The following is a 27,277-nucleotide window of genomic DNA, read 5'->3' as shown; positions in this document are numbered from 1 at the left end:
CCCACATATAATTGGATGCAAAGCGAGTCTGAGTTTTAACTTAAGTAACCACCCTTAACCATAAGTAATGAGCAACAAACAACAGAAACTTTTAATATTAATACAACAATCACCAATCACCAATACAACAACAACAACCCACAACAACAATTCTTGCATACGTCTATCCCCAAACCCCCCAAAAAATATTCCTAACCAGCTGTTATATATTCCAAAAAAAACACCAATCACCAATCACCAACATCAACAACAACAACAGCTGCTGCTGCTGCAGCTAACGTTAAGTATCACACACATACACACATATTCAGTTACACACACACACATACAGGTTGCTTAATAAAATAAACAAAATATACTTACACATTATTGTTTAAAACAAAAAGCTGTGTGTTCTACTAGTTCCTGGAATACCCACGCCACGCCCTACCCCGCCCGCCCCACGCCCACTCCCTCTACCATCAAAAGTCTTCAAAATGTTACATTTGATTCTTATTTAAAAAAAATACCAAAAACCGTTTCAATTAACCAACCGCATCACACAGGCAATTGGTGCTGCGTTTGAGTTTGAAAAAAAAGAGACACTAGTGACAAAAAAATATAAAAAAATTATTAACGTTGGTGCTTGCATAAAAAGTCAAGTTCACCAACAGCGAAAAAAAAGCATAACAAACTAAAAAAAATAAATAAAAAAAATTTAAATTATCACACACACATGTATATGTGTATATGTATATAACAATATGCATTTATATGTATACATGTGAGTAAAAAAACATTTTATATACAACAAATCAATCAGGCCAAACAAATTTTCTAAATTTTGCAAACAAAAAAAAATTAATTACTGCTAATTGGTTATACAAAAAAAAAAAATTATACAAATTTGTATCATTAAATATCAAATGAAAAATATAATAAAACAAAATTACTTTTTTACCAATTGGTACAGTACTCTTTGAAATTAAACGTACGTCTGTCGTATATATTCTGCATATATATATATACTATATATATGTAATTATCGGTGAGTTCACCTCTTGGTATTGCCATATACACAACTGTACCTAAGCGAGCGACGAGCAGCTGATAAAGCATAACAGAAATAACCTCACTTGCAACTTGTGCAACATTTTCAATTAGCATGCCACTTAGTCACAACAACTACAACTACAAAAAAAAAAAGAACCAAAAAAAATATACAGCAAACATATACGTGTTTTTATTAATATTTTATTTGCTACACTGAGCGAGAAATTGGCAAGCGACGTAGCTAAATTTTGTTAGAAAAGCAAACCAAAAATTAAAACGAAACCAAGTTATAGATTCTTATACTAATTTGCAAAAAAAAAAAAAAAAAATATTTATATGAGATATACCCAAAAAATTTGTTTTGAGCCTGGATTTGTTAGTGTAATAATATGTACAAAACTAAAACTAAAAACTAAAACCAAAAAAACACTACCACAGACACAAGACTACACTACACTGTAAAAAACAAACTGACAAACAAACTGACGAGACAAAATTGAGTACGAAAAAAATACTGACAAGACTGTACACTGACAAAAACAAATGGCATACAAATAACAAAAATAAACAACAAGCAGAACAACAACAAAATAAAACAAAAACAAAAACAATAAAACAACATAAAAAAAAAATGCAAAAATATACAGAAAAGTCACTATTGTCTCTTTTTTTCTTCTCTTCCTATATGACATATAGGTGGCAGCACCAGCAGCCTACTTAGCGGCGTCATAGTGCCCGGTGGTAGTGGTGGCAACCCTAGCAATAATAATAGTAGCAACCAGAACAACAACAACAACAATCAGCAACAACAACAAGTAGAATCAACAACACAACTACAAGAACAACAACAACAACAACACCATTCCAATTCACATAATCCACAACAACAAATGCACCAACATGAGCAACGCGAACGTGAGCGAGCGTGTGAGCGAAAGACCTGCGAGTTGCTCAGCAGCAGCGAGCGCAGCTTATCGCGCAGCTCACAATGCGGACTCGATGTGCTGCCCATGCATAGCAGCCACAGCGCCACGCCCGCCTCGTCGCCCAGCATGAGCAACTATCATAAGCGTGAGCGTGAGCGCGAGCGCGAACATGAGCGTGAGCGTGAGCGCGAATCGGATTTGGATACAGCGCGCACTACACCGGGCACAGCTTCGCCACCACCGCCGCCGCCGTCGTCGTCGTCGTCCGCGTCTGCGCATTTGTCAGCGCCGCCCACGCACTTTGGCCAGCATGCGCTCTCCATGCTGCATCATCAGCATGCGCATCAGCACGGCCATGCGCATCCGCATCAGCTGCTGTCGCCGGGTGCGGCGCACGCTGTGGCCGCCGCAGCGCATCATGCGCATGCGCTGGCACGCGCCGCTTCGCCGCTGGAGCGTCATCACTTGCTGCATCAGCATCATCGACGCGCATCGCTCTCACCGTCGGGCGCCGCTCAGAGCGCTCAGAACAGCGCACGCGGCTCAGCGGCCGCCAACTCGGCCAGCAATCTGCTGGCCTCGAGCGCTGCGCAAGCGAATCGCTTGCTGCTGCCGCTGCCATTGAACGCCTGTCATCGCTGCGATGTGTGCGGCAAGCTGCTGAGCACCAAGCTGACGCTTAAGCGTCACAAGGAGCAGCAGCATCTGCAGCCGCTCAACAATGCCGTCTGCAATTTGTGCCACAAAGTGTTTCGCACTTTGAACTCGCTGAACAATCACAAGAGCATCTATCATCGCCGGCAGAAGAATCATCACTCGTATTTCCATCATGGCACTGGGGTGGGGCCTGCGGGCAGTCCGGGCAGTCGGCTGCATCAGTCGCTCAGCTCGTTGAGCGCCAATGCGAATGTGGGCGGCGGCGCTGCTGGTGGCAATGCTGTTGCTGCTGCTGCTGCGGCGGCTGCTGCTGCCGCCGAGTTGTTGCTGTCGCCCATTGTGGGTGCAGCTGCTGCTGCTGGCGGTGGCGTTACCAATCAGGCGACATTGCAGCTGGCGGCAGCAGCGCATCAGCAACACCAACAGCAGCAGCAGCAGCAGCAGCAGCAGCAACAACATCAGCATCAGCAGCAGCAGCAGCAGCAGCAGTCGTCGCCGAACATAGTAAAGCCTTGTATAGATTTCTTATAAGATCAGCATCAACTATTGCAGCAGCTGTTTCATGTTGCGCTAAATAATTCGGCGGCAGCAGCAGCAGCAGCGGCTGCAACAGTTTCAGGTGGTGGCAGTGGTTCGGGTTCAAATACAGCTGCAATGGTTGCTGCTGCAATGTCGCCGTCGACAGCAGCGGGCATTGATTATGTGGGCACACCAACGGTGGATCTAACGCAGCTAGATCAGGGAGGCGGTGGCGGTGGCGTATACGCAACGGCTGAGGGTGTAGCAGAGCTGCGAGCTTTACATTTGCAACAGCAGCAACAACAGCAGCAGCAGCAACATCATCATGGACTGCATCTATCCCCACACTTGTCGCTTTCCCACACACATCCTCACTCGCATCCTCACACACACGCACACACACACACACATGCGCATCATCATCCCTACGAACGTATGAATTTATTAGATCAATAAGTATGCGAGTTTCCCCTCACACACACACACACAACAAAAAGCAACAACAACTTTTTGAATTTGGCGCCACATTTCGTCGTATACTTACTGTATACACTGCGTATGCGCAATTTACAATTCATATACTATATATTAGCACTACGTATGTAATTTCGGATCTCATCCTAACATAACTGCAATACTATTTCGACAAATTCTCGACAAAAACAAAACTGAAATAGCGTTAAAAACAAAAAAACAACAACAACAAAAATGTTTAGGCAAATGGCAAACAAAAACCTGTGATTTTTTACAAAAACTTGATTATATACGACAAAAAACAAAAACCAAAATAAAAAAAAAAAAACAAATATTGTATGTAAATATGTATAAAAAAAAACTCAAATCAAATCAAATAAATAAAACGCGCATATATTCGGGCTATAGCTAAAGCAGTTAAAAACAATTTACGCCGCAAACGCCTTTCAGTTACGAATACTACTACCGACTGTATAACAGTTAAACATATTGTTATTGTTAGCAACAAGTTACTTTACTTTATTTATAAACAATAGCACAATAGGCTTATATAAATATAGCTAGCAATATATCAATTTAAAATTTAATGCAATCCTAATTTTGTTAATAATTTGTTATAGCAGCCCAATAGACAATATATATATAAAACAAATATATTTTTATTTTAACTGCAGCCTGCTTAGCTCTATATATGCGCGATTTATTTGACAGCCCCCTAGTCTAGGAAACATTTTTTTTTCTAATTTTTTTTTTAATTGTATAAGCATAATCTATAAACAGAAGTAGGCAGAAGTTTAACATATAAAAAAATGAATAACTAACTAACGATATAAATATTGTTGTCATTTTTTTTTGTCGCAAGCTATATAATAAATGTAATAATCAACAATTTTTTAAACTAGCAACAACAACAGAGTATTTGTATTCTTAACAACTAAATACATATGCATACAATATTTATATATACATATATATATATATATAAAGTCATAAGTACTTTAAATGAAAAGCAGCACAAAACATCGAAAGCCCAGTCAAGTTTCATGCACCAACACACACACGCACACACACACACACACACACACATGCAAGTGTATATAGCTGCAAACAATTTTGTAATTTTTTTTCCTAACAATTCAAAATTGTTCGGTTTTAAACCGCATTTCAATTTATTTGTATTTTTTTTCGAATTTCGAAAACTGTAATTTCGATTTGTATGCTACTTTCGAAAAACGCCTTGATCTATATATAGAAGTATTTGGGAAATGTGTTTGCAAAAACGTTGGACTGATAGTTTTTAGGCACCAAAAACAAAAATCATATAAAAAAAACAGTTTTTTTTTTCCTACATACTTGTATAAACTTTATATACAATCTACACATATAATAATTATATGTGAAAACTGCGGAATTTGTTAAATTGTTTGCCAGCTAGTTTCATAAAAATTACTAAATTTTGACCAATTGATAATAATGTATTTTTGTAAATTCGGCAAATTTGTGCAACGCATAATCAAAATTTTATTTTTTTGGTACAGTATTTAAGACTTTTTTTTTATTTTTGCATTACATTAATTTGAAAGACTGAACTTTTGAAGTATATAAGCAACAAAAATAAAATTTATAAAGTGGGCATTAACATTAAGGCGTGCAATTTACAAAAAAAAAAAAAAAAGAAAAATTATACAATTTTTTTTTTTGATTTTCCAAAAATGTGGTATAGCTAGAAATTTTTGTTCTATGTTTTGGTACAACGAAAAGTCTGAAAAAACTGAAAGAATGTTTAATTTGTATTCATAGTATATAAAAATATATATTTTTTCGTCTTATGCCAAATTATTATTTACATAACAACACAAACATACATACAAATGCATAAAAGTGGATAAGCTTGAAAAGTTTGTATTTTGACTAGAGAGAGAAATGAAATTTTTGTATATACTGCATAGTTCTTAAAGTTGGTATTAATGTTAGCTCTTAATATATTATAAAAGAAAAAAAACCAATGTCAAATTATTGTAATACAAGAAATTTTATTATGTATAGGAATATAAATGTATGAGGTGAGGTGAGGTGAGGGTTCGCAGCAGTTTTGAAGAGATTGCTATACTTTGTTAATGCAAAACAATATCAATGTCTAGATATGTGTATTTGTATGTTATAAGCAAACAATGTTTATTTTCATGTCGGTCTCCACTTTAAATGTTGTTCGTATTATAATTAACGCTACCAACTATTTCTCTGACTCGCCAAAAAAACAAAAAAAACCAAAAGCAATTAACCAATTTTAACGAGTATCAAACCCTACACAAGTATTCCGTATAGAGAGCTGTAATTCGAATTCGAATTCGATTTCGAATGCTCAATGAACAAAACGCAAACTCAAAACTCAAACTCAAATATAGCAACAACCATAGCATTCAAGCATATTATCCATATAACGATAACTAATACTAAATAGCAGCATTAATAGTAACAGTAAAACAGTAAACAGTAAACCGTAAATGTAACAGTAATAGTAAACAGTAATAACAGTAACAGTTAAGCACTCAATGAATATTTATGTTTCTGAACTACGCCAGCATAAAATAGTTACAATTTTTACGCTCAATTTTTCCTACATACATTACAAACATACATACGCATACGTTACATTGCATACACAATACAAATAAAACAATAAACAAAGCATACTACGAGTATATTATTTAAATGAAACTTAAGCTACAAGCTCACACACACACACATACACACAACAGACTATTTAACATATTGCTTACGGATATTATTATGATTATAATTAATATGATTAATGATAACAATAGTAACCCCCAGCGTACGCGCACTCTTAGCGGTAACAGTAAAACTAACTTTAACAGTAATAGTAACAGTAACAGTAAGCCAAAAAAAAAAAATCAGCAAAGCAAAATGCAATATAAGCCAAGTAAACAGCAACAGCAACAACATTTCAGCAACTTTTCCTTAAGCTACAACTATATCCATTCAAAATTTCACTTGCGACTTTCGCTTGCGCTTTGTTGCTGCCCAATATATTACCACATATAGTAATAGCCATATAGCCATATACAATTGCTGTCCAAATCTAGTTTATATATTGTTTTCGACCCCCAATCCCCAGTCAGTCAGATCGCTTTAAATACTTTCGGCTTGTACATACAATACTTATATATATATATTACTATATATAACTATACAAGTATTTATGTGTACTACATTTATTAAGTGGGACTCGAAATTACAAAAAACGGAAAAAACATAAAAAAAAATAATATACATTTTCTCAATAACGATCATTTCTCTATTTCTCAATTAGAGTTACAATATATTAATTATAAATGTCAAACACTTAAGCAAAGAAAACAGCAAACTAAACAACAATAATAATTACAAAATATGAAAATGCAAAGAAACGAAGAAGAAGAAGCAATTCTTTTATTTCATAAAAACGTATGTTTATAAATGATGTGAGGAACGCTCGAGAAAATGATTAGCACACCCATACACACAGACAAAACATAAATGCAAAATGAAATATTTTCATAAGTAAAATAACAAATATTGTGTTATTATTTAAATAAAAACTATGTATATAACAAAAAAAAAAAATGATCTACTGTGTGCCATGAATTTTAATTTAATTTTAACGCCTGCGCGCCGCCATGTGTGTGAAGTAACCCACCCAAAAAACACCCACCCCACCCTAATATGAGTTCCCCTGGTTCTGGTTCGGGTTGCGCATAATATTTTTATTTATATAGCTATATAGCTCAGCTGAATACAACAATATAATTTCAACAATATAATTTTAAAGTGTGAGCTATATCCTAGTAGTAGGATTAACTTTGTATGTACTTAGCATATGCCAATTTTTAACTCATAGGTAAGCGTCCATCATAATCACCAACAACAGCAAATATGTGTGTTTTATCTTTTTTGTTACATTAAATGTAAGTGTGTGTATCATTCGCTCATTATAATAATAATCTTAGTGTATTTTATATTGTGTGTGGGTATGTGAACGATGTGGGGGGTTTAATATATTATATATCGCCATATACATAGCTATGCTCTACTTAACCTAATGTGATTCACCACAGCCCATTAAAATGTCTCATATCCAACACCCAACATCAACACCACAACAAACACCAATATGTAAGCCCTTTTCAACACAAAATTAACTTACACAAAATGCAGTCAATTGTATTTTTAAAATATATATTTTTATTTAATATATGTGTACATGCTTTGTAGCCCAGCCTTGTTCCAAATCAAAAATCATCATGTATAAGTCGCAAACTTAAATTGCTATATATGTGAAAAAAAAAATATATAAAATATATATTTTGTTTATTTGTGTTCATGACGTTTTTTAATTGTGTTGTTTAACTTTTTGTTTTTAGACTAAGTATAACATACAAATTGCCCCGCACCCTTGACAACTTAGGCAGCCCCTAGACCCAAACCAAACACCCCTCAATAAGTCCATACAGCTACCCTAGACTTTATATAGTCTGTTTTAAGTCTTGAAGTGTGTACTCCAAGGCTATTTAAACTTCGGTTTGCCGAAGCTATGAACTGAACTGCCGTTTTTACAGACACAGCAACTCTTAAGAATTTAATCAAATACCAAGCCATATACTTCTACTTCTACTACTACTACTACTACTTCTTCAAAAATGAATATATATGAATCTTGAACCAACCAACTGCAACTCCAAAACCAATTTACAGGAAATTCACCCAAGAAACTGTTCTCATGCCAACTGTGCGGTAAGCTTCTCTGCTCGAAAGCTTCACTTAAGCGACACATTGCCGATAAACATGCCGTACGCCAAGAGGAATATCGTTGTGCCATCTGCGAGCGGGTCTATTGTTCCCGAAATTCACTAATGACGCATATTTATACCTATCACAAGTCCCGGCCCGGCGAGATGGAAATGAAAGACATTAAGCTCTATAATCAATTCAATTCCTCGATCTGAGATTCAACGCAAATGCCTGCAACAGTTCAAATGCTTCAGGCAGCTGCGATACAACAAAATGCTGAAATTGATCAAAATGCCATGACAAAGAATCAAATGAAATATTTATACAACAATGGACAACAACAATATTATCACAACTATAAAATGTATAATAATCATAATAACAATTACAATAATCATATGGAGAATATGCACTTAGATTTAGAACATGAACAACAAATGCCGTACAAGTATCCACTGTTACTACAAGAAAGACAAAGAATGACGTCATTGTATGATTACTATTTACATCAACGCAAACTAACAACGAATTACAGCTCATCGAACAACTAGATTAACTAACTAAGCGTAGCAGCTACGACTACTTTATAACTATTTTTTCCAATGAAAGCAATGCCATTCTGTAGTGATACTTACCTATATTATATATATATATATATATATATATATATATATACATATATATATGCTCATAAAAGACATTTTAGCTACTGTTAAGCTTAAGTACCGATACTCAGTATACATTGTACATTTAATATTCATATGACGACGCGACTCGCTCAAACTTATTCATCATATATTAAAAAAAAATTCTATTTTCTGACAACAGCTTTGAACTTGCTGACAATTTACGATTCAGTCTTATGGACCATTGCCAATCGTTTATCGATTGGCAACTTTGTATGAACGTAACTAATTTATACTCTGTGGCCTTCTTTATACCTCATTATATAGCGTACTGTTAGTCAATTTTAAGCGTAATGCTAGCAAAAAAAAAAAAAAAACAAAACAAAACGGACAAGTGTTCCACAAAGTTGCCTTCTCTAAAATACTAACGTTTAATTTTTTTATTGAATGACCTATGACTATACGAAACGTGCATTCTCTCTAGTTATTTTTTAACAAAAGCTTAAACTATATAAACAATATAAATATGATGATAAATTGCCGTTGGCTCAACTTGTGTTTAGTGTTATAAATGTTGCCGCCTCACAAATGCCAAGTTGGATATACGGAAACTGTTCTTGATATATCGGTTGATAATCCGACAGGCAAACAAACATAACTCGCTCAACCTATCCAGCGGATATATACCATACTATGCTGCATCCCGCTCACTCTCTGGTACCTGTTTTAGTCAGTCGATAATACAAGTTCACGCGCATCCTAAAGGTTAGCACTAACTACTACAACTACAACTACAAAAATCTTGGTAGTAAAACAAGCAAATTAAAAAAAAAATAATAAGAGACGATACGTAGTTAGTACATATATACAACATGCCTCTCTGTCCTATCTGTCATGACCTCTCTCTCTCTCGCTCTCTTGCTTAACACTCGCTCTAGTGACTCGCTCATGCTTCTCTCTCTCTCTCTGTCTCATGCTATACCCTGACTCTCTCTCTCTCTCTCTCTGTCTCACACGAACTACTCGTATGTGTAATTATACAGCATTCATCTATATAGTATATCCTATACATCAGTTGATATACTTACTCTCTAGTTGCCCAATCGCGCTACTGTACAAAAATATAATATGCAATTAGTTAAAATTATAAATAAATATATTTGCAGCTTGTTGAACAACATATTTCGGTACTAAACGCTATCTCTTTCTAACTTTCTTGCTCTCTCTTTCTAACTCTCTAACTGCTCTCTCTCTCTCTCTTCATAACCATACTTACACTTAACGTATGTATTATATACATACTACTATGCCTGCCTCAAGCGTCTACTCGCTACTCGCTACTCGCCAATCGTCTCCTGTTCTCGCTTCTCGCTGTAGTTACTACCTCTTTAAATAGAACACAATTTTCGAAACTGTAGCAAACTACACATACTCATTATAACTCTAATAACTTTCATCGAAAGTTTTGCTTACCCTCAAGATAATGTAAATATCTAACTTCTGGTTTCAAGCTGCGCTTTCAACTTGCAGTGAAGTGTAGCTGCTCTCTACTCTATATACCGTTATGTAGCAAACCGTTATAATAAACCGTAGTTTTTATCACACTTCCATAGCAAGCACAGCAGCTAAGCAGCTACTACTAAAATATACCAAAAAAAAAAACAAAACTTTAAAACTAATTCACTAATCATTTAATCTCGCTCTGCAGCACAGACATCTGTACATATGTCTATGTATATATAAAAAAAAAGAAAACCCCTACTAAAATATAAGAACACTTGTAATTCTGCGCTTGCTCTCTCGCTCTCTCTCTCTCTCTCTGTCTCTCTCTCTAACTAAAGTTAGCTGTAATTGCTTAATTGAAACTCTCGCTCTACTTTAAAAGTTTTCATTACCCTGGTGCTCTGAACAATAAAGAAAGTTAACTATACCTTTCTCTAGCTTTCCGATCGCTCACACACACACACACACACCCATAACACACACACACACACACAGCTATACACTATATCTTTGCTCTCTACTTTACTGGTTGCTGTTTTTTGCGCGTTGTTTATCCTCTGGGATTGATCGTGAGTTTATACTATGCACCTTTTCCAGCTATACGGCGTTGATCTTTCCAAAAAATAAAACCAAAAAAAATAAGAATAAACTGTTTCCGAACACGTATTGTTATATATTTTGTTACTCTCTCATCGCTGTCTTCTTGAGTGAAATTATAGCAGTAAGCTTAACTTTATATATTACGAACTAAGCGTATATAAAGTATAAATATATATAAAAGTCACTTAGGTATTTACCAACTACCCTACTAGCCTATTATATATATGCTCTATATAATATGTGAACTTTATGTATTTTCATTTTGTTGGTAAGTTGTCACACACACACACACACACACTCATCGAATCTGATTAGCGTATAAACTTCTGCTTATATATATATATATTATACACAAACTTAGATCAAATCAAGCAAAAAAAACTGCAATTTTCAACTGCAGTTACTCAACATCTTTTTCGTCTTGTATAAATCACTACCAAAAAAAACCAAAAAAAAAATAATTAAATTATGTTTGTATAAATCGATTTCATTTTTCAAATTTTTTCATTTTACTCATTTTTTCTCATTTACGACACACAACTGAAGAACATTTTGTTTTTATGTTTCATTTGCTTATATAAGAAAAAAGAAAAAACAATTGCGCTCTACTCTGTCTCTGTTTATGCCTTGTCATCCTCTGTGCATGTCTACACTAATGTAACTGTAAACTGTAACTACATGTATTTTGTTTACTAATCGCACGCTTGTAATTAGTTTAAGTACTAACAATTTGCATGAATTTTTTAACGCATATATGCCAGTTGTACATACAAAGTATGCGAAAAGCTCAGTGATTTCAAAAACTAGAGCGCGCAACTGAAACGATAACGATAACGATAATAAAAAAATGAATTCTATGCTGCAGAAAAGCATAAAAAGCTAAATTCCTTAAATTAAACAATGAAATATCGATTGTTCTCGATTAAGCAGCGATCAATTATCGTTATAATGATTTGTTATCGATTATTTTGCGCGCTTTACTTACTTGTAGTTAACTCATTTGCCAGTAGCTTGTGCCAAATTAGTAGCGCTCAAGCATTATTGTACTTTATTTTTCAGTAACTGCCATATATATAATATATAATAACGTATACTGAGCTGATAACATGCATCTATAACCATTAGCGCTATATACTTATCCAAAAGCTTTAATCAACTCTCTTCTGCTCTTAAATCAGTTAATTGAATTTAGGGGTATACCATATAGTACATATACTCAATGAGATTAAAAATCAACCAACAAAAAAAAAAATAAAATTTAAAATCTAAAACATTTTCCTCAAGTAAAGCAAACACCCTAGAATTTTTCACCTTTAACTTTGCACTTTTAGTTTCATTTTCTCAATAACAAATGCAAGAATATAAAAAGAAAAAAAAAAGAAATGTAAATCGCCAAAAAAAAGCAAAATACGCTATAATAAATAGTTAAAACGCCTGCAACAAATTAAAATTAATATATATTTATTTTGCTCTCATTACGAAGGAACCCACATAATACGCTCTGCAGCTACCTCGCCAACCAGTTCTACCTCATCGCCGCCGTCGCCGCCAAACTCAGCGCTGACCTCGCCGACCAACTCAATGAACGGCAGCCTGGCCGCTGTCTTTAGTCTGCACACATCGCCGCCGCGTCCAGGCAGCGCCAGCGCCAACAGCAGCAGCAGTAGTCACAACAACAACAATAACAATAATAACAACAACAACAACAACAACAGCGCCAACTCCAATGCCAATTTGAATGCAGTTAATCTAAATCAAGCAGCAGCTACTGGACAAGCCGCCTCCAGCTCGGTCGGCGTTGTGCCGGTGCCACAGCTGCCGCTGCGCATGCCACCGCCCACCAGCGGCGGCATCAATGAGCCACAGGAGTGCCCCTACTGTCGTCGCACCTTCTCGTGCTACTACTCGCTGAAGCGGCACTTTCAGGACAAGCACGAGCAGTCGGACACGCTGTACGTGTGCGAGTTTTGCCATCGACGCTATCGCACCAAGAACTCGCTGACAACGCACAAGAGTCTGCAGCATCGCGGCTCGAGCGGCATGCTGAAGCGTCTGCTCAAGACCTCGGCCATCAAGCATGGCCTGGTCGGCGGTGCCGGGCATCATGGCCATCATCCACACATGCACATGTCGCACACGCGCAACAGCCTGTTCGACTTCACCAGTGAGCTGGGCCAGCCACCACCAGGCATACAATAGGATCTACGTTGGAATGCAATTTTTTAGAGAATAAACATGTAGAGATGACCAGCTACACATACTTTGCCCCAATTACTTACTTTAATTTTGTAGCGCGCACACACACACAAGTCGCTTTACATATATATAAACCTCTTTTTTTTTTTAGTTTAAGTTGTTATAAGCTTAATGTATGTTTTTTTTTTTTTTGCTTACTTTTGAAGCAATGAGCATCAATTTGTTGCTTCATGTGCAATACCTCATGAATTTTATTGTAAACTTAAACATATGGGTTTCGGCTTAAAGAAATACACACACTTAGCATTAGTTTATGTGAAAAAACAACAAACAAAACAAACAAATGGGAAGAGAGTGAAGGACTAAGACCTCTAGCTAAGCAGTAAGGCGCTAGGCGAGCGACGACGACAGTTGGCCCAGTCAGCATATCAAAAGCGATTCCTTAATTGAACAACAAACAGATTTTAAACATTTATATTTTATTATTACACACTGTCGCGCTCGCTTAGCCTAGCCAACCCCATTAGCTATGGACAATTGTTGTGTTTTTAGCCTTTATTTAGTTTTACTATAAGTTTTTTTTTTTTTCTTACTGTCACGCAAAATTCTCTAAGCAATTATATTCCAAAACGTTAACAACAAGCAGAACACACACACACACACACAGTAATTGCGTCAATATGCATTAACATATATACATATATTTTTTTTTAATATAACATTAATTTAAAAACTTGCATGTAAGCGCTAAGTAAATGTATTAAAAATTATATTATATACTAAAAAGAAAAGAAAAACACAAGCAGGATGCATTGAATATGATGAAACAAACACAAAGTAAAACGTTATCAGGGATAAAATATCAAGTATATATATAGTTGTTTAAGACTTTTTTTTACGTATATCTTTAAGGCAAGAAGAAGCATCAAACAAAAAGTGAAAAAAACAATGGAAAATTTTTTTTTTTTATTTGATATGCATATTATACATATCCAAGAAAAATTTTTGCAAAACATTAAATAATTCATAGTTTTTAATGTATGTGTGTATGTATGTAAGCAAAATACACAATTCATTCTAATATATATGCATTATATATAGTATATACATATTACTAAAAAGTTGCAAATTATATAAAAAAAAAAAACACAATAACAATACAAAATGGAAACCGCAAAGTAACTCAGTGATTTTTTACCAGTGAAGTACAAATATTCTGAAATTAAAAAACAAACGAAAGAAAAACAAATCTATAATGTTGAAAAGTTTTTAAACAAAATTGTAATTACAGCTTATGATGATTCAGGGCAAAGTTGAAATAAAAACGAAATCATGCTTACGGTTTTAAACGCTCCCAAAATATATATATATATATATTGTATATACTTATATAACAAATAAACATACATAGCTTAGATTTTTAAAGTCTACTTAAACATACATACAAACAAACAAACATACATATATATATAATAATTGCAAAAAGCGTAAAATTGTGTACAAAATTTATACAACAACAAAATGAAAATGAAAATGAAAATGAATGAAAGAAAGAACGAAATATATATAGTATATATATATTTGCACATATCCGGCAACTGTCTCAGGAACTCTTACATAATATACAATATTTTTAAAATACAATGTACTGTTAACCTTACATTAAAGCACATACATACATACAGCTACGTCTATGTATGTCGTTAGCTATGTATGCATGTATATTTAAGAACGTAGTTCTATTTATAGATACCTCTATATACATATATATATACAACATACAAAGGTGTGTATACATTTTTTATTCTCTTACACGTGTTGGGAGCATTGGCATTCGCATACGAATTCAACGTATGTCTATATGTATGTATAGCTCTTATTTCGCTAAGTAACCACCCATATAAACATAACTACCCAACTACCTATCTACTCTTGTGGCAGCTTCAAACAACCAACCAAGCAACAAAAACGTTTTGAATCCTTTTAACATAACCAGCAGTTTTGCCAAGTTAAACAGACCAAATATATAAACGGTATGCCATCCAATATAATTAACTTTAATTTCTGCATATAAATACATATAGTTATTTAACTATATTCAATAGCTATTCCAATTCTCTACGAAACAGCGCAAATTTTTATTTTGAACTTAGCTGCTCTTTTCTTTTTTGAAACAGTTAGTTACCAGCCATTCTCGGGGTTTTTATATACAGAAAATCTATCTATTAAGTTTCTATTATTTGATTTAGTTTGTAATTTTTTGTAACAAGTTGACTTACTTTTTAATTATTTGGTTTTTTGAACACAATGCGGACTAACAAAAACATTAAGTTGAGAAAAAACAACAAAAAAATAAAAATGAATAAAAAACTAAAATATATAAAAACAAACGAAAAATAATGCAAATGAATGTATAACCAAACTGTGATCTACAAAAATCTTTTTTGTGAAATGAATATTTCGGTTTAATTATGTTTATTTATATAAAACACTAAATTTACAAATTTACTCAAAATTTAAGTTTAGGCAAACACACGCACACAAACACACAAAAAAAAACACACACACACACACACATGCTCTTTATATAAAATCTGTGAATGCAAGGTAACAAACTTTTGTATTATTTTTTGTGAATTTTTTTCAATATACATAAGTATTTAAACACACACAATAAATTGTTCATAACTTATTAAAAGATATACAAAATTTCATTTATATGCGATACAACAAAATCGAAACTCTTGGTCTAGTCCTACATTTGTGGCTTTTGTTTTTCTTACTTTATTATTTTTCAATTTCTCTTGAAGCAGTTTTCGTTTTCTTCTTTCTGGCGCATATAACAACAAAGATTTAAAAAACAGCAAAAATCTTTGGCTAACAAAGTAGAGCTTACATGGAATACGGAATACTTAAGCAGAGCAAACCGAACCCTGGTTAACAGAGCTAAAGTTAATTAAAATTATACACACCCGCAGTTCAAGGCACAGCACAAAATTATATAAAAAATAGTTGCAAGATTTATCAAATTATACAAATCTTGTAGCTAATGTTAAAACATTTCTTCATAACGTATATTCATGTTACAAGATTGTATTTAAATTTCCCATAAAAAACCAAAAAAAAAAAAAAATTTTAAATAAAGTTGTTAATGCAACGCATATCACGAATATCACAGAGAAATGATGCAAGATTTAGATAAATACAAATTATTAGTCAAAATTATATATAGAATACTTATACCTATTAAACAAAAACATAAACAAAAGAAAAAGCCAAATAATTTTGACACTATACTGTTTATTGATTTAAATTAAACTTTTCGGTATTTAAAAAAAATCTGTGATTAACTACAAAATTTAAATTTTTTAAAATTAATATAGCTCAACAAACACAAATACGACAAAATTATACTAAAAAAAATTATATAAACTTAAAACTATGACAAACTCTTTTGGATTATACCCTAATTAATAATACTTGTATACATGCAACTGTTTTTTTTTTCTCAACCCCAGTAAAGAGAAGCTCGCCAACTATTCAGGGTGCCACAAAAAAAAAAAAAACAAAAATCCAATCTTACATATATGTATGTAAGCAACTTAATTATGATTTCTCACAGTGCACGCTCAATTTAGATGTAGTTACATTACAATTCAAAGTTTTATTGTAATGTTTGTTAAAAAATTAACTTATTTGTTAACACAAAATTTGTTTGCACTGGCGTGCACTAAGTCTTAAGTTTGGTATATATGTATTTGTAAATTCTAAAGCATATGAAGCATATGCATACATGTATTTATTCAGCATAAATACTTATATATATCAACGTATATACATTTAGTTTTTTTTTTGTAGAAATTTTTAGAATAATTAATTTCGAACACTTTTAAAGTCCGAATTTATAGAGGAAAGAAACAGAAAACAAAAAATTATAGACAAAAACAAAAAAAAAAACGTCAGACATCCATGTAAATTTTAAATTATCATATACATACATGCATACATATACAACAAAAGATATATGCATATATATATATAGAATTGAAAACGAAGAAGAATGCCAATAGACTTTGGAGAACTTTTTGTGTAGGAAGTTAAATATTTCAAACTTCATGTCGACTGTGACAAAAATGTTTATAGTAGTACGTACATACGTTAAAGGTACAATGTGTGGGAGGATCTGGAATCACGAACAGAATGTATGAGTATATGTATTGAATTTTAAGTAAAAATCAAAACAAATAAATGAAAACAAAAAAGATTAAAAAGATAAACGAATTATGTATGTTTATGTATACTAATCACAATTTGAAATTTAAAAAACTATAAATTAATAACATCCAAAAATTTAATGAACATACATATATATCTATATATATATATATATACATATATATGTATATACATACATACAAACATAATATTACTACAATTACATGTATACAGAGAAAAAGAACAATTACAAATAAAAGCTCTTAAAAATCTAACTGTCTACAAAATGTGTCCCTTGGTTCTCATTAAAACACTTCAGCGTACTCGTCTATGATTGCAAATTCGCTTTTCTTTAATGTATAATGTTGCCGTAACTTTCGAGTATTTATCTCCATTTGCGTGGAATTGCGCCGCAATAATCTAACGGCTACCAATAAATAAGTTTGCTTTGAAAAGTATTTTAAATTCAGCGCCTTGTCTTATCGATATGCTTTCCACAGCAATCGACTTAGCTCTGTCCTAAGCCGCACTAACATTGATTCGATCACAGAGCTGTGCTCTCAGCCCACTGTTATCCATAACAGCGTATCGATAGCAATAATACAAATTAAGTAGTCATGCAGTCGAGTTTAAAGCTTAAAACAGCTGCGAGTTTACTTGAATTAAATAATGTGATAACAACAGACAATAAGCTTCTTGATAAGCATTTGCATGGCGGCATACAGTTACAAAAAGTGACTGAGTTGGTGGGCAAGCCTGGTGCTGGAAAAACTCAGTTGTGGTAATAACAAAAAACAATAACAAACAACACATATATTTATAATTCTTTGTGTTTATAGTATGAAGTTGTGTTTGTTAGTGCAGTTGCCGGCAATAGTAGGCGGATTAGCTGGTCAGGCTCTATATATCGACACTCGCCAATGCTTTGATCCACATCGACTGAAAGGTTAGTCAAGCTTTATAAGCTTTAAGATCTATTTACATTTGCATCACCTACAGAGTTGGCCAATAAGATAATAGGGGATTACAACTTGGCTGTTCATGGCTTTAGGCCGGACCAGATGCTTCAAAATGTGCGCTATGTAGAATGCTTAAGTGCTGGACGATTGATAGCAAATATTATTGCACTGAAGGAATATTTGCAGGCTAATCCTATGGTAATTTTAATAAACTCGTTCTGTATAATGTATAAAAACACATTATTTTAACAGATAAAATTGGTAATTGTGGATTCGTTATCATTTACAATCCGTATGCTAACAAATGTCATACAGCGGACGGCTTTATTAGTTGAGATACATGAGCACTTTCAATTCTTAATGAGTAGCAATAATATATCAGTAAGTATATTCAAAATAAATAGCATACAATTCAAATTTGCCGATTTGTGTTTTCATATAAGCGGTATATAAATGTAATGTTTTTACAGATTGTCATCACTAATCAACTTGTTGTAAAGGGTTTCTGTCGTCGGCGCAAACGCGCAGGAGAGCAAGAACAAACCCATAAGATGCTACGTTTGGAAACTACGTTGGGGCAAAAGCATTCGCATTTTGTTGACAAACGTATTTGGCTTAGTGAAGACAAATATTTTATTGGAAAAACGTGCGCCACAAAAAGGCTTTGTGTAAAATAGCAAAATAAAAATTTGAATCGATTAGTTAAAGTTATCGTAATTATAACATAAACATAAAAGTTTTGGTATTTTTTATTACGCCCATATGGTCACACTGCAGCGGGGCGTAAATCAAGAAAAATTGTGACAGACTTTTCTGTTATTGTAATATAACTACATTTAGTTTATTGAAATGTCGCAAAACAAGCAAATACAACCCAAATTCTTGTCTGCAATACCAAGTAAACCAAACAACAGCAGCACAGGTGGAAATCCATTCGAGACAGACGATGAAGAGGAAGAGATATTTAGCAAACTAAAATTGCCATTGCGATTGCCAAGCAATTTCGCCGATGCACATATAGAACATTTAATTGTGTGCAAAAATTGGTTGCTATGTGTATTAGCCACACAGGAGAAGTTGACACTTTTGCGTTTCTTTCTACCACGAGCGATACCTCCAGGCGGTAAGCTATGCGAAAATTTATACCCGCATAATGTATGTAAAATAAAAGTACTCCCGCTTCACAGAGGTTGCTTTGGATAAATATACAAGTGGGTATAAGATAGGAAAGCTCTTTCTTGATCGGACCGGTCATCATGTGATTATATCGCTTGTACCCAAGGCAACTGGCGTTTCGGCAGATTTTCTATACATTCACTGCTCGGAGACACCCAAGGCACAGCAATTGAAAGTGCGTCGCATTGAAAAGTTTAAGGATCATGAGATAACAGCAGTTGCCTTCAATACCTATTATGGCGATGAGACCACAACAGGCACAATACTCTTCGGCACTAGTCGTGGCCTCATCTTTGAGACAGAACTGGGCGCTTCAATAGACATGCCGCGCAAGCAGCTCTACGATTTATGCCAAAGCAGAATAACTGGCTTGGAGATACTGCGCGTACCCAATAGCAATCGTTGGATAGTTGTAGCCAGTACACCTGACGGTATACATGCTTTTCAGGATGTACTAAGGCCAGAGGAAAGATCGCTACATTCCATATTTTCCAGCTATGGAGCTTTTGCGGAAAAACAAAAAACCGATTTAAATTATTCTCTGCTGCGTTTCTTTGCGCCACCCAATAGCAAATATCCCAAGCAGTGGGCTTGGCTTAGCGGCGCTGGTCTACGCACTGGCGAGGTAAGAGAGTTAGAGAGAGAGAGAGCTTGATCTGCCATTGTTCAGTTGCTAATCTATTATTCTTTGTTGTACAGCTTTCAATTGATATTGGCAGCACGGCAACATTGCTGGGTGACACGCTGATTAAGCTGGACTTTGAGAAGGGCAAGCTTTTGTCCTTTGACGAGCGTCGCACCAGTGTTGTCAAATCCTTTGTACTCACCGAATATCATGCTGTGCTGCTCTATGCGGATCATATAAAGGCTATTTGCTTGCTTAACCAAGAGCTGGTCTATCATGAAGTATTCGATGAGTCACGCCTGGGTAAGCTGCAGAACATCGAGCGCGATGCCTTTACTGGCACCATCTACGTCTATACCGATCGGATTGTGTTTACATTGAGAATCACGCGCGAGGAGCGTAATATCTGGCGCATTTATTTAGACCGTGGACAGTACGAATTGGCTACGGCTCATGCAGCGTCCAATGCTGATAATCTGCAAATGGTTTTAACGCAACGAGCGAATGCAGCATTCCGCGAAGGCGCCTTCGAAGTGGCAGCCAACTATTATGCCGAAACGGAGGAATCATTTGAAGCCATTTGCCTTAAGTTTATGGCACTCAATGATAAACGTCCCATTGTTAACTATGTGAAGAAGCGTTTGACACGTCTTACAATGAGCGAAGACAGTACGCCGGAAGCTATAAAGTCCTTGATTATCTGGCTTATAGATTTGTATCTAATACAAATCAATTTGCCCGAACAGAGCGAGGCCAGGCGACATGAATGGCAAGCCGAATACGATGAGTTTATGCGTGAGCCTTATGTATTGTCCTGCACGAGTCAACATCGCAACGCTGTGCAGCAGCTAATAACGCAGCATGCGGATTCGCACAATCTGGCGCAGTTTGCCATCTCGATATGCGACTTTGAGCAGGTGATTGGCCAGCAGCTGAAGGCTAGCCGCTATGCTGAGGCCTTGCAAACACTCGCCAAGCAGACGGACCTAAGTCTGTACTACAAGTATGCGCCGAAGCTGATTGAACATCTGCCAAAGGCTACAGTTGAAGCGCTAATGGCAATGGGCTCTAAATTGGATCTGGAAAAGCTAGTGCCGACTCTTATCATAATGGATACAGCAGATCAGCGCAAGCATGTCATACGTTATCTTGAGTTTGCTGTTTACAAACTTAATTCAAGCAATGAGATCATACACAACTTTCTGCTGCATCTCTATGCACAGTATGAGCCCAAGCTGCTGATGAAGTATCTCGAGATTCAAGGCCGCGACGATACTTTGGTGCACTATGACATACACTATGCACTAAAAGTATGCACCGAGCTCGATGTAAAAGATGCCTGCGTTTTTCTGCAGTGCTTGCTTTGCATGTGGACAACAGCTGTGGACTTGGCGCTTCAGTTTGATATGCAGCTGGCAAAGGAGACTGCATCGAAGCCACAGGATACAACAATGCGACGAAAGCTCTGGCTACGCATTGGTAAATATGCAAACAGCTTTAGTATGCGTATTTAGCTAAATTATTATTATTTTCCTTTAGCATATCATGACATTAAGGGCACAAATGATGTAAAGCGCGCGCTAAATCTATTGAAGGAATGCGATCTGCTGCGCATCGAGGATCTCTTGCCATTCTTTTCTGATTTTGAAAAGATTGATAATTTTAAGGAAGCAATCTGTGATGCACTCAAAGTGAGTTTTTCTATTTGTTATTGTTATTGTCAGTTAGTTTCATATACGTGCATCTATTTTAGGACTACAACCAGCGCATACAGGAGCTGCAACGCGAAATGGCCGAGACGCGGGAACAATCGCTTAATGTTACCAAAGAGCTGCGAACGCTGCGCACGCACAACGTTCGTCTGCAGGCAAATGAAGTGTGTGATATCTGTGACATGACGTTGCTAGTGAAGCCATTCTTTATATTCATTTGTGGGCACAAGTATCATAGTGACTGCCTGGAGAAACAACTTGTGCCTATGCTGAGCAAGGATCGCAGTCGACTGCTCAGCATGCTCAAGCAACAACTGGAGGCGGTAATGACACAACCAACAACGAGCAAAGCAGCTGAACCAGAGAAGGATCGTCTCGATATTAAAGCTGAGATTGAAAATATACTAGCGTCCGATTGCCTGTACTGCAGTCATATGATAGAAACCATAGACCAGCCGTTTGTCGACGACTGGGATCAAGTGAACGTCGAGTGGGAATAGCATAGCATATATACATTTATTTATAAATCTTTGTACATACATATTATCTAAGTACCCCAATTGCTTAATGTAACAATATATTTAATCAACAATCTGCATGCGCAGTTCATTGGTGACAAATGACATTATCGTATTGAGTACTGCCTGTTGTATTGTGGCGTTTCCAGTGATTAATGGTATCAGCACCACCAGATCTGTGGGATGAACATCAGCAACTGCTTTTGTGACATGCCGCACCAATTGCTCGCGTTGAGTATCTGTTAAATCGTTTAATATCACTTCTCCCAGTGGCTTGAAGGTACCTAGAAAAACGTAAGTGTTGTTTTCTGAGTCATCTTTGCCATAGCTTTCGATCACTTACCACTTGTCATTTTATAGGCTGCAATTCCTCCTGCTGCACCACCGACAGCCATGCCCACAGGTCCCATTAGTAAGCCACCAGCAAAACAGCATGCTGCGCAAACTGCTGTGCCTTTTCCAGTTTGCTTTATAGCTACACGTATGTTCCGCTCGTCGGCAACAATTGCAATAGCTTGCATCAGCTCTCTATTATCGATGGGCATGTTTGTTAAAATAAACTATAAAAAGAAGCAAATGCGCAGTGTATGACGCATTTATGACATCTTGCGTATATTAGCCATAAACTATATATATAAACTATATTACCTTAACGTCTATGAATGATATATTGCCAAAAACAAGTTGCGATCGCTACCTTTGTACTCGTTTGCTAACATTGTTATTGTTTTCGTCATAACATAATTTTCGATTGCTCGCCTAAGATCCGATAGACGCTGTTATTTGGTATATTAATAGCTGTTACAGCGCTGTTATTTTATTTTTTACAGCTGTCACAGCGCTGTTATTTTCTATTTGAACAGGTGTTACACCTCGGGTTTTTAACATATGTTATAGCACAGCTCTGTTGCTTAACAGCTGTTACAGAACTGTCAAGGCAGCCCTGTATGCTTGCCAGCCCTGGACCATAGCCCCTGGTTGATTTCGATTACAGTTTGGCTTACAGCGCGTTTTTGTGATAAAGTGTAAATTTGCTAATATGTGATCATAGTTCAAATAAAAAATATATACGCGTTAAAAAAGGACGTTAATATATTATTAAAACCAGCGTGTACATAAATGAAATGATTACTGCGAAATATGTATGTAAGTCAACTGCGCAGTCAAAATTAGCCACCCGCACATATGAGTTTATAATAAATTCTGATTGTTATAACTTTTGTTATTGTTGTGCAAATGCATTAATACGTGTGTGTGTGGGTGTATAAAGAGTTCAAAGTGTTAATAAATTACTATGTACATACAAATATACATATTGCTTGTGCATAATATTTATTTGCATATGAAATTGTTATGCGTACATGCATACAAACATATGCAGACAATATCACGTAGGTTTGTTGAAAAAACTGAAAGTGAATTTGTTTTTATTTACATATAAACAAAACACTAGTTGCTTTAAATATAAAAAGAAGTCTTAATATTGTGCGAAGTGTGAGCTGCAACTGATCTTTTGCTTGGATGTTGGTTTTTATGAGCAAAAATAAATTACTGTAGATATGTGTGTGTGTGTGTGTTAAAGCATTTGATTAAAGTTCTGTAAATATATTTGTATGTACTTTGCGTACGCATTTAATATGTGCATTGTTTTTTATTGCTTAACAAAGGCGTGCCATAATAGCAAGCACATAGAGTTAATTGACTGCGACCGCAGGCCAAGCCTTATCCTTATTGTTATCAAGTTACACAGACACACACACAATAATTGAGTAAACACAGCGTAAACATAAAATAAACAAAGTACGCCCCGTGGCGCATGGCCTCGGTCTGAACTTGGCTACGCAAATATTTGCCTGCTATAATTATAACTTATTGGATTTCATGTTGATTACAATTTATTTTTGTAGTTGCTTCCACTGGTAGTGCTTCTGGCATGCGCATGCGTCGCGCGTGCCGAACAACAAATAATAACGCCAACGCCGCCGCCACCGGCAGTCGAGTCAACAACATCAGAGCGGCCAGCAGCAGCAGCAGGAGCAGGAGCTGCGCCAATACAATTGAATGAAGGAGAACTGGTGGCAGTGGCAGTGACTTTACCTACACCAGCAGTGAAGCCGCCTCCGCCAGCGGCAGAGGCAGCAGCAAATGATGCTGAACATGTTATTGCCAATGTGCCGACAACAACAGTTGCAGCCATAGCAGCAACATCAACGGAAATGCCCGAATATCTCAAAAACTGTTTCTATGTGGAGGAGGACTTGTGTCTTAACTGGGACCACAATGCAAGCAATGAGGAAACAGCTGCGCCGGCAGAGCGCATAGATACACCAGCCGCTGCTGACATTGCTGATGCACAGCAGTTGCCAGCGTTGGCGCTAACCAGCAACTTGACGACACAACAGCAGCAGCAAGCGTTGCCCAATAGCAGTCAAGAGCAAGCTCCAGCACAGCTTAACCATGAGCGTGATGCCAACAACGGCTGCCAGTGCCGTGAGCATCCGACACGTGCCAATTCCTGGTATTGTTGCAACATAACGAATTTAACCATGATATCCAGTTGCAACAGCAATATTAGTAAATTGATAAATCTGCATGTGCGCAACATGACGCTGCAAGCCATGGATTTGTCCAATCCTATATATCGTTCACTGCAATCGCTGGCGGTGACTGATGGCAAGATTACGCAGGTGACCAATGCATTTCCACGTCACTCCAAACTCAAGTGCCTGAACATATCAAATAATAATATTGAGGAAATTGCACCAAGAGCTGTGAAGGATGTGCCGCACTTGGAGTATCTGGACATATCACACAATTTATTATCTCGTGTGCCCAATTGCAACAAAAATAAAAACATTGCACTGGACATTAGGTGAGCTCCAACAAGCAATTAATTAAACTATAAGTTAAACAATTGTTTTTTCTTTTAGTGGCAACATGCGCATGCTTTGCGCTTCACTCAACGAATTCATATACAACGATCTATTCTATTTTGTTAATCCGGAGCGCTCGTTCTGCTTGTATAATGCAACGCATCAGTGGTTTAATTCAACGAATCTGGTGTCGGTCAAGCAATTGGAGAGCATTAAGAAATGCGGCACCAAATGCCCGAGTATACCCAACTATGGCAACTGCTCTTGCAATATCTATAGCATTATGATAATACAGGACGATCAATCGCGCACGGTATGCAATGTGGACTGCTCGAATCTCGGCTTGGTGGAGCTGCCGCATCAGTTGCCGGACAATACGTTTACGCTGAACATAAGCAACAATAAGATAAGCAGCCTGGGCGATCACTTCCATACGAATCCAACGTACTATAACATTGTCAAATTGGTAGCGGATAACAATCAGATATCTTCTATATACGAATTCGAGGGCACCAAGTTTATTGAACAATTTCAACGACTCTACATACGCAACAATTCGTTAAGCAAGGTGAGTGTCTTAAATAGCAACATAAGCACATAAACTAATGCGCATGCGTATTTACTTAGATACCGGAATACTTTTTAAATAACGCTCTGATGGACTCGGGCTATGGACGTCGCATCTATTTGGCAGAGAATCGACTGCAATGCGATTGCAATTCGGCCAAGACACTGCAGAATTGGCTTAAGGAGCGCAGCAACGATATACCGGACTATATGGACATACGTTGCCGCAATTTGCCGCAAAGTGTTATGGAACTGCAGGAAATCAAACTGTGCCAATCGCCGCCCGATCTAACCGATTATATATACTATTTAATTGCGGCCGAGGTGCTGCTGTTATTAGCATTAATTACAAAAGTTTCCTACGACTATTGGGTGTTCAAAACAGCGGGTTACTTACCTTGGCCGGCTAGTAAAATGCCAAAGCTGCCTTGCGACTGGCTGTGTGAATCGTAGTTTAGTTTAATTTAAACCTCAGCCACCACCCACTAAGAGAACCACCCACTATCTCCCACTGTCATTGCAGCTTACCATGTGCCTTATATATATACATATATATATGTATGTTTAAATAATAAAAACAAACGCATTGTATTATCCATTTTGGGTATGATATTTATTGTTGTTCTTGTTCGTAAGTTAAATATAATAATTTTAAGAAAAAAAATGCACATTTTCATGTTACATGTAATGCATGTGTTATGACAGTTTTCCATGTATTTTTTGTGTTTTTATAAATTTTTTTCATCAAAATGTCTTTATATTACCTAGTGTATGCTAAGATACTATAAAAGATTTATTTTTTCTTTATATTTTTTTATAAGTACTTGCAATTGTAAATGTGGAATGAGCGTCTGTGTGTGTGTGTGTGTGCTCTATAAGAAAACATTTATGTGTTTCAGTGTGTGTGTGAGTTGCATATACATATACATATGTTCAATACCATTTTCGGCGTGATTAATACATTATTATTAATTTAATTGTATGCATCTTAGTTTGTATTTGAATACTGTTACATAGTTTTTTTTTTTTTATCAATCGTTGCCATCAATTCTTTTTTTTATTGTTAAACGTACTTCGTTGCGTATGTGTGTGTGTGTGTCTACTTATTAATTACCTTTACATGCGATCAAAAATAATGCAAAATGATTGTGCTATTCATAAAAATTCATGTTTACATGTCATATATATTTTTGTTATTATCGAAAACATAAAACATTGCTGTCGCTTCTTGTTTTTGTTAATTGCACAGTTTAAAAACTGTCATTAGCTATTTTGTTAATTATGCTTTGAGAAACTCACAATTCTTTG

At 35.8% G+C, this 27,277-nt stretch overlaps 5 protein-coding genes across 10 annotated transcripts in view; 4 read left to right on the top strand and 1 right to left on the bottom strand.

Moving 5' to 3' along the window:
- Nucleotides 1-13,437, top strand: part of LOC108606257 (broad-complex core protein) — an 89,221-nt gene extending 75,784 nt beyond the window's left edge. For 4 of the 6 annotated variants that reach the window (XM_033294274.1, XM_017996207.2, XM_017996208.2 and 1 more), the window contains one exon: nt 1,729-3,165. In XM_033294274.1, coding sequence (XP_033150165.1) covers nt 1,729-3,146 — 1,418 coding nt within the window. In that variant the 3' untranslated portion in view covers nt 3,147-3,165. Of the gene's footprint in view, nt 1-1,728; nt 3,166-8,363; nt 8,962-12,611 lie in introns of those variants that run through there. The other 2 variants (XM_017996211.2, XM_017996213.2) reach the window with 2 other exon arrangements.
- Nucleotides 13,438-18,156: 4,719 nt separating this feature from the next.
- LOC108604926 (DNA repair protein RAD51 homolog 3) lies at nt 18,157-19,187 on the top strand. The gene is made up of 5 exons (XM_017994496.1): nt 18,157-18,320; nt 18,379-18,485; nt 18,539-18,696; nt 18,751-18,879; nt 18,969-19,187. The coding sequence occupies exons 1-5, from the start codon at nt 18,157-18,159 to the stop codon at nt 19,173-19,175; spliced, it is 765 nt and encodes a 254-aa protein (XP_017849985.1). The 3' UTR covers nt 19,176-19,187.
- Nucleotides 19,188-19,262: 75 nt separating this feature from the next.
- Nucleotides 19,263-22,603, top strand: LOC108606289 (vacuolar protein sorting-associated protein 18 homolog). Its single transcript, XM_017996274.1, has 5 exons — nt 19,263-19,621; nt 19,686-20,299; nt 20,374-21,778; nt 21,839-21,990; nt 22,053-22,603. The coding sequence occupies exons 1-5, from the start codon at nt 19,348-19,350 to the stop codon at nt 22,509-22,511; spliced, it is 2,904 nt and encodes a 967-aa protein (XP_017851763.1). The 5' UTR covers nt 19,263-19,347; the 3' UTR covers nt 22,512-22,603.
- On the bottom strand, nt 22,512-23,282 carry LOC108606294 (protein C19orf12 homolog). The gene is made up of 3 exons (XM_017996280.2): nt 23,178-23,282; nt 22,873-23,089; nt 22,512-22,813 (listed from the first exon to the last, which is right to left on the bottom strand). The coding sequence occupies exons 2-3, from the start codon at nt 23,072-23,074 to the stop codon at nt 22,593-22,595; spliced, it is 423 nt and encodes a 140-aa protein (XP_017851769.1). The 5' UTR covers nt 23,075-23,089; nt 23,178-23,282; the 3' UTR covers nt 22,512-22,592.
- A 608-nt stretch (nt 23,283-23,890) lies between these two features.
- Nucleotides 23,891-26,544, top strand: LOC108606291 (protein halfway). The gene is made up of 4 exons (XM_033294514.1): nt 23,891-23,920; nt 24,437-25,401; nt 25,460-25,970; nt 26,030-26,544. The coding sequence occupies exons 1-4, from the start codon at nt 23,891-23,893 to the stop codon at nt 26,420-26,422; spliced, it is 1,899 nt and encodes a 632-aa protein (XP_033150405.1). The 3' UTR covers nt 26,423-26,544.
- Nucleotides 26,545-27,277: the final 733 nt, after the last annotated feature.

The sequence above is a fragment of the Drosophila busckii genome, chromosome X (genome assembly GCF_011750605.1).
Source record: "Drosophila busckii strain San Diego stock center, stock number 13000-0081.31 chromosome X, ASM1175060v1, whole genome shotgun sequence".
Classification (NCBI taxonomy): Eukaryota; Metazoa; Arthropoda; class Insecta; order Diptera; family Drosophilidae; genus Drosophila; species Drosophila busckii.
The sequence above is the reverse complement of the archived record's forward strand: the minus strand, read 5'-3'. Positions and strand labels throughout refer to the sequence as shown.